General features: G+C 43.6%; 1 protein-coding gene across 7 annotated transcripts in view; it reads left to right on the top strand.

The window, feature by feature from the left end:
- Positions 1 to 8,004, top strand: part of Sv2b (synaptic vesicle glycoprotein 2B) — a 180,006-nt gene extending 172,002 nt beyond the window's left edge. For all 7 annotated transcript variants that reach the window (XM_021167119.2, XM_029479857.1, XM_021167118.2 and 4 more), the window contains 2 exons: positions 2,604 to 2,763; positions 5,117 to 8,004. In XM_021167119.2, the coding sequence (XP_021022778.1) occupies positions 2,604 to 2,763; positions 5,117 to 5,300 (344 nt within the window). In that variant the 3' untranslated portion in view covers positions 5,301 to 8,004. The remainder of the gene's footprint in view (positions 1 to 2,603; positions 2,764 to 5,116) is intronic.
- The last annotated feature ends 627 nt before the right edge of the window (positions 8,005 to 8,631 follow it).

The raw sequence follows: 8,631 nt of genomic DNA, 5'->3' as shown, positions 1-8,631 counted from the left end.
CCACATATATATATATGTATATATATATATACATATGTGTGTGTGTATATATATTTATGGAGAGAGAGAGAGAGAGAGAGAGAGAGAGAGAGAGAGAGAGAGAGAGAGAGAGAGAGAGAGAGAGAGAGGAGAGAGCGCTCAGAGCAATAGATGCTCTGTGAAGCTACCTTTCTCCCAGGCCACCATGGGATGGAGAGAGATGCTTTGAAGCAGCTTTTTTTTCTGCGCCCCTCAGAGCAGCCTGGCTGCTGCAGCTTTGTCCTGATCCTCCTCAGAGCTCTCTTCTAGGAGAAGTCATTTCTTGTTAAGGGCAGAGTAGAAGTTTTCCTAATGAAGCTGTTAGCTACACCCTCATTTATTCATTTGATAAACATTATTTATACAGTCCTTACTCTGCATCAGACTGTGGAGGACGCTGTGGGAATATAACAGTAACTGAGACCATCAACATCCTCATGTTTAAAGAGCAAAAGATGAATTGAGAGACAGACACAATTAGGGATTTCATTTAACCAGGATGCTGGCCTGCCAGGCTGGGTTCCAAGCATCTCATACACCCCACGGGGTGGGTACGATTGATATTAACATTTTACAGATGGGAAAATTAGACACTGCAGGAGCGGGTAAAGGACATTTTCAGAGCCACACAGAGAGAAAGTGGTGAGGCTTGAATTTGAACTCAGACCTCTTAATTAGAAGAGGAATTGAGGTTATGGAAACGAAGGGGCAGTGGACCGTGCACGTCTACGGTAGGAGCAGTTAGCACGGAGTTGAGGAAGCTCCTTGACCACAGCATACTTTGACAATGGTGTTTTATTAGTCAGAATGTATTAGCTAAGCCTCACATTGATCTCTTGGAGCAGAGCATGTGTTTGGAGGGAATTGCTCTCAGGACTCTTGTGGCCCATAGCTTCCTTCCCTATGCTTCCTCCTGGCTGCTTACAGCCCTGTCCCTTCCCAGAGGGGGCGGTATCTGAGTGGATAGTTATCATTCATTAGCTCCTTTGCCAGACTTACACTTCCCACTGTTCTTACAGCCCTGAATCCCTGTGTGACTCTAGGGTGAGATCCCATGAGGAAGGAGGTTTCTGGATAGTCAGAAAAGCATTTGGATTCCAGGCAAGGAGGATCCTTGTTCCCATTGCCCTGATGGGGGTGGGAAGCTCACCCACTAACTCTTTGGCACTCACTACTTTTGCTTTACTTTTGGCCTCATCCGCACATTATTCCAGACCCTTTCAGGCCTGTAGTCTAGTCAGTCATGACCAGAGCCAACCCAAGACTTTCCAAGCTCCCCTGGGTGGAATTCTTGGGTTTGGAAAGGGTTTGCTACAGCCGGTTTTAAAATGGGGTCTCTTATTACCATCTCCGTCAGTGGGATTCTTAGTCAGAGAGTTCTCCCTGAATGGCGTAGTTTTCCCTACACTGTTGATGGACAGCTTTACACAGGTGGCCAGGGTCTGGACAAATGAGGGAGGCCAGACTCTCAGATTCTGCCAAAGTGGGAGGCAGCTGTCATCCTATGGTGGCAGGAACCAGGGGAGAAAACAGCATTCACAGAGCCCAGTGGGGTCTCAAACAGTAGTAGAAGAATAACCTGAAAGGAGCTGTGGTCCTGGAGGGACTTAGCCATTGCCAAAGATGGAGCTTCTTAAATGGGATGATGGTCACTGAGCAGTTCCACCCCTCTGTCTTCCCATCATGGTGACAATGGTTCCCAGCTTCTCAGGAGGTTGCAGTAGGTTCTGGGAGGGCAGAGAGATCTCTGTGGTGGAGATGAGGATGCATTAGTCCTGTTTCTGTTGCTATGACAAACACCCCAGAAGGGTGTTTGCCCTTAGAAGGAAGACATATTTATTTTGATTCCCGACTTTAGATTTTGGTTCGCAGCCTTTGCCTCCATTGTTTGAGCATTTGTGTTGTGGCGGAGCATCATGACAGGGAGAATGTGACAGTACAAGGCTGCTCACCTCATGGTGGCCTGGGAACAGAGGGAACTCTTCCTTCAGATGCTATTATTAAATGATGAATCCATACATGATTAATCCATTCATGAGCCCAGAGGTCCCCAGAGGCTCTACTTCTGAGTGTGGCTGCCTTGGGGACAACGCTTCATCCAACATATGTGCTTTTTGGGGGCTTTTAAAATTCAAACCAGAACAGGCCATAGGTGGAGAAGCAGAAGAACAGGCACTTCTGGAATTTTCCCTTTGTAGCTGACCCGCAAATGTGTTCACATCGGAATGTAAGCTTTGTGCGCTCTGATTCTGAATTTTATTTTTATATTTCTTTAAAAAAGCAGTTGACCCTTAATATCTTAACTTTTGAGTTGTATATAAATGTATATCCACCCTTTCCATGTGTCAATGTTTCTTTCCATGTCAATATTTACTTTTCCATTGTATATACTTGAATTTAAAATATGTGTGAGTTTATTTGTTCCATTTGTGCTCTTCCCAAGTGGAAGTTGGACCTAGTAACTCAAGTGACATGTGACTTCACCTGAGCCTGTGAGATTGGGGGCACGGGTAAATCCTCTGGGGAGCAGACTCCGGGACACCACAGGCCTCACATTTCTTTTCACCTTCATCTTGTCTCCACAGGCGGCTCCATGCTCATCTCTGCAGTCTGCTGCTTCTTCCTGTTTTTTGGCAACAGCGAGTCTGCGATGATCGGCTGGCAATGCCTGTTCTGTGGGACCAGCATTGCAGCCTGGAATGCTCTGGATGTGATCACAGTAGAGCTGTATCCCACTAACCAGAGGTCAGTTCTGACCTAACTTAAGTTACTCTGCTCAGAAGCTGAATCTTGGCCTTGGTCTTCTTGAAGTCCATGTTCCAAACGTCTCCCGGGCAACTGACTTTCTCTCCAAGATGATGTCAGTGGTCTGGGCCTGGGTAGGCTAGGGTTTGATAGGGTTGAGTGAGTGACAAGAAACAGAGGACAAGCATAAGCTGTCTCAGTGGAGGGGTAAGAGTGACTAAAGCCTTCTGTATCATGCGATCCTCATTGGAGCTGAGCTCAGGCCTGCCAATGGGAACTAAGGAGAAAACATGAAGACTTGGGACAACATGGATGGGGTGGGGCTCAACAGGAAGGAAGAGAAGGTGGATGGAGGCAGAGTAGTCCAGGGATGCCAGGGTTTATTTTCTCTTTGTTTAAAAGCAGAAGGTCAAGTTCATTACCCAGTAGGTGTTTCTCTACTTGAAGGGGATCTTGAACTATGTGTACAGTGGATAAATGCTCACGAGGATGGACATGGTATGGAGGATGGGTGAACTGAGTTCTGAAAAGTATTTTAGTGATATTCCCAAAGTCAACAACAGAGCTTCTGGGCTTTGGTTGGCTAGCATTACCATATTTCCCGAGTCAAAGAATGCTAAGTTTTATTAATAGTAAGGGACAGGATGGTGGTCATTGTTGAGTGGGCTATGTTTTACAGGTAGGAAATTTAGGAAAGTGAAATGAAAGGACACGTAGAAAACAATAGGTCATCAGAAAAAAAATCCTGAAATATGAATAAAACCGTAAACCTCTGCTACAATATAAAAGAAGACATAAAACAGAAACCAAGACGTGCTTCATTGTGGACAAGATAATTTACTCTTATAATAATGTCAGGTTTCCTTTAATTCTTCCCAATTACAATAGTTCATTCAAAATTCAGTGAGACTTCCCCCTCCCCTGGAAAGTTGAAAAAAAATCATTTTAAATTTTTCTTAGAAAAGCAGGCATATAGAGATAGAAAATAAAGCAAGCATACCGGCTAGGGTTGGGGCTGGAGCTTATAAACCCACCATGCTGCTCAGGTATAGATAATAGAGCCCAACCTCCAACCATAAATATATGCCAATATTTTAAACTTTTGATATAATAAAGTATTTTAATTGTAGCCCAGGAATGACCATCTTGAGAATACTGTCCCTATAGACCAGTGGTTCTCAACCTTCCAAATGCTGCGACCCTTTAATATAGTTCCTCATGTTGTGGTGACATAAAATTACTTTCATTGTTAACTCATAATTGTAATTTTGCCACTGTTATGAACCATAAAGTAAATATCTGTGTTTTCTGATGATCTTAGGTGAGCCCTGTGAAAGGGTCCTTTGACTCCTATAGAGTGAGAAACGGTGCTCTATACAGTCGTGGTCAGGTTAGGTTGTGTAGTTCATGAAGTTTATCACTGGAGTGTAATTTAGGGATAATAACTAGTACTGGGCTCTGCCATGGATGACAGAAGTTCCAAACACACTTGGAAGGTTTGGCATTGCAAGGACTCTTCATCAGCAGCCTGAGCAGAAGGTTCAGTTTCCTATGCTTCTAGTCTCCCGGGCCTGGACTCCACCACGGACCATCTCTGTTGCAGGAAGTAAGACAAAGGACAAAAAATAAAGGAACAGAGAGTAGAAGTCCACTCAAAACCTCTCTCAGGAAATTTCTCATGTGCACTTCTGTCTCATTGGCTGAAACTAAGTCACACTCACACAGCCAGCAGCAAGGGACTCTGGGAAATGTAGTCTTACAGTTGGGGACCGAAATTGCAGAGTGAGTTAGCAGTCTTTGCCACAAGAGAGTGTGCTCACACTTTCTTTCGCATGCAGCTTTATTTTTTTGATATTTTTCTATAAGCAAGTACTACTTGTAACTATTTTAATTAGAGGTGTGCTCGGGAAGATAAGGAAAGAGGCTTGAAGGCAATTCAAAATGTTAATAGCAGCTATTAGTCCAGATATCCCGACATCTTAATTTCATTCAGTATTTCCAGTGTTGGTTAAAATGAAATCGCTGTTTTTATATTTAGATAAGAAATTCAGGGCTGGTGAGATGGCTCAGTGGGTAAGAGCACCCGACTGCTTTTCTGAAGGTCCAGAGTTCAAATCCCAGCAACCACATGGTGGCTCACAACCATCCGTAACGAGATCTGGCGCCCTCTTCTGGAGTGTCTGAAGACAGCTACGGTGTACTTACATATAATAAATAAATAAATAAATAAATAAATAAATAAATAAATAAGAAATTCAGTCCCACACCTCCTCCTCTTACAACAAGGAATGAACATACAGCCGTTCACCTAGTGAATCCCAGAATTTCAGAATCCTGTCCTCTTCTTTTGCAGGGCCACGGCCTTCGGCATCCTCAACGGACTGTGCAAGTTTGGGGCCATCCTGGGAAACACTATCTTTGCTTCCTTTGTTGGGATAACCAAAGTGGTCCCCATCCTTCTGGCTGCTGCTTCTCTGGTTGGAGGTGGCCTGATTGCCCTTCGATTGCCAGAGACTCGAGAGCAAGTCCTGATGTGAACAACCCACTGGGAAAAGACAGATGGGAAGATCTTTTTCAGGACACTCCAGCACAGCCATGCCTCCTGCCTCTCACTGTCTACAGGATACCGCGGACAGCACGGAAGGAGAAATGGACTTTGTGCTCCCTAGTTTAGGACCCACTGCAGTTGTTAATACATTTTTAACTCAGGTGATTGACTAGGGGTGCCCAGAACCATCCTTGGGATCCCAGAGCTGTGTGCTTAGTTTCAGGTCTCTTCATCCCAGGCAGGGAGAGGACACTCCAGTAAACACACACACTAAGCAAGGAGTATATGCTTCTCTAAACGAGGTGCAAAAAACTATTTGCATTTCAGACTGAAGTTGAGGACAAGAACCACTTAAGCTCCTCCGTGCAGCTTCTGGGAGCCCAGTGACCTAGCAGATTGTCATAGTTGGGAGTGGGGTCAACACATACTGGGCTCAGAGAGCAGACTACATATTTGCATTTGAAAGTATCACCTATCATATTTTCCTTTTGAAAACTGGCACAGTAGTCTTGAAGATACTCTGATATAGAAAAACCCAATCTTTAAGCAAAATGTATATAGACGGACTTTTCTTCCCAAGCATCCTGAACTTTGCATAACGAAGAGGAGATACATTAAGAACTATATTTATTATGGTTTTGCTCTTGTCAGAGCAACGTGAGGATGGGTATTATGTAAACTAAGTTTGTATATGACAGTTTTGAGGTTTTATTCCCACAAATGGTGGCTGCTATGGTGGCCAACATTTTAGCCATATTTGGGGAGGACTCTCCATTCAAGGTCCCAGGAAACTTGATGCGAATGGGTAGCATCTTGCTTGCTGTCCGGAGGATGTACTTGGCAAGCCACATGCCATTTCCTTTACCTGGGAACTTTTCTTCAACTTGGTAGGGCAGGTACTTCATTCTCCTATGTTGGTCATTTGTGAAACTCAGGTCCATAGGTAGTTTGATGCTGTTTACCCAGAAAGAACAGGAAGAAATGACATGAAAATGTTTTATTTTTTATTTTTATTATTGGCTGCTTGCACTCCTTTTTTTAGAGAAAACCCCCCTCACAGATAACTGACTAAGGATGGGGAAATGTAACCACAGTTCTTCAAAATGTGAGTTCTTCCTGTTTGATTTCAAAGGAAAACACAATGTACATTTATTATAGTGTTTAGGACCTATGAGAAATGTATGCTCTGTGTGCTGGCTCGGGGCGTTTGAAACAGGCCATTAGCATGCACATTAGGAAATAAAAGGCATGAGATACATTCATTTCTTCATTGCTCCAAGGAAGCTTTTCCTGAGATCCAGGTTGGCACTTGAATGTGGAAAGGGGAGAGGGGGTCAGGGCTGCACTGGCAGGTGTCAGCAGTCTGGAGGCTAGGCTGAGGGAGTGGCTTTTGTTCATCAGTACCCTCTGCCATGGTAGAGACAGGGCTAGGAGTTCCTGCCACCTGAGCTGCTCTTACCTGGGCCAGCGGAACGACTGACTGGAAGAACTAGTTTGCTCACGTTATTTGCAGCACACACACAAGCTGTGATGTGCTAACCTTTGCCTATTAGAAATCTTCCCAAATCTAAACCAAACTAATGGCTACATTGAGTGTTTTCTCAGTTCTGTGGAAATACTTAGATGCCAGGCCAGTTCAAGCCATCGTTCCCTAATCCTCTGGAATATAAGTTGGCAGTGGGAAAGAGTGAAATCTTTGAGAACTTCCCATTCTCAAGTGTGGCTAACATGTTTATCTGCTTCTCTGGTCCCCACCTCTTTATTTACACCACCATTACTTTCTGTACAGGGAAGGAAGATGCATCAGGTCTGATGTGATAACCCCCATTACTCCAAATATAAATATATATAAATATACAGAATGTATTAATGCTTCTCTCGGTGTTTTATAGGAATTAACTGATAACGCTCTGTTGATAACGAGAAACTTTCTGTAATATAGCTGTGATGTCCTTTTCCATTTTCTTGTGATATGGAATGCATTGCCTAGGATCATGAGAGAATTGTGTAAACCTGTGGTTATGTATCCCTTATAACAGTATTCTTTAATGGGATAATAGACCTCAGTGCGCAGCTACCACTCAAAAAATGTACGAGACAGTTAGAATCCACATTTACAGTCAGATATATCTTGTAAACTTTAAATCTGACTAGTTTTTTTAAGCACAGGAGTGGCTGTAGTTACTTTAGGCTAACTGTTCTCAGTTTCTAAGCTCTGTCTTCTACATTACATTTATGGCTCCTTAACCTGTTTGCCTAACCAACCAAGGGCAATTCCCGTCCATCCATCACACGGGATGTGGGAAGGATGCAGCCATGGTCTGCAGACTCTCTGATGAAGGATTATCTGGCCATGGTACCTGGCTGCTTCATAACTTGCTGTCACTCCTGGTGAGATAAGTGTGTCTTTAAAAATAGTCCCCATGTCAGGTCACTGGGGTGTAATGTACAACATCCTTAGCCATCCATTTTTTCTTTTCTTTTTTCTTTTTTTGCCCTGAGAGACGCCCAATGGCATCTATAGAGGACTAAAGAAAAGAGCCGTTCCCTCACAGAGTCAGACTATTCACACTTCACTATGTATTTTATGATGGCTTGTTTGGGAGCCGATACTTTCAAGAGTCTCAACTGTGTTGTGGGATCTCCTGATGCTGATTTCTGAGCTTTTGCTTTATTAAAACTGATGAGTGAAAGAGGTGTCCTGGTTCTGAAATTTGTAGCACGTGAGCTTGAGATTATGTAATCATTCACTCGTTGGGTTCCCTGGGTATTGGCTCATGACAAAAGAATAAAAATTACCACGAGTGAATCTTTAGGAACCGAGGTTAGAGATCACGTGACCTCACTCATGTCTCGTCTGCATTCCTAATGTGATGGAATCCCTCTTCTAACTCTCTTCTTCTTCTATACGCAGACTTCAAATCATTTGGCCCAGGTACCCATGTGCTAGGACTGTGTAATAAGGCCTAGAATGACGCTGTCTCTTTTTGTGGACTAACCCTCCTAGTTGAACCAGGCTCCTTCCAATTTGCTCTATTAGAGGCCCCTCTCAGTTATAAACATGAATATCTTTGCTCTTCTTTGCTGTAGAGCATGCTGGGAAATATATTTACTGGATACATAACCATCATTTCTTCAAAGTGGAGTTCTTGGTACTGAAAGAAAATAGATCAATGAATCATTCCTAAGATTTTTTGTTGTTGTTGTTGTTCATCAGAACCACCTGGAATGGAGTCCGGGGCAGAATCTCAGTGAGGAGCTTACTTGACAAGCATGAGGCCCTGAGTTCTATCCCCAGGACCCAACTAAGCTGGAGGAAG

Source organism: Mus caroli, chromosome 7 (genome assembly GCF_900094665.2).
Source record: "Mus caroli chromosome 7, CAROLI_EIJ_v1.1, whole genome shotgun sequence".
In the NCBI taxonomy this organism is placed as follows: Eukaryota; Metazoa; Chordata; class Mammalia; order Rodentia; family Muridae; genus Mus; species Mus caroli.
This window is presented reverse-complemented; position numbering and strand designations above follow the sequence as displayed.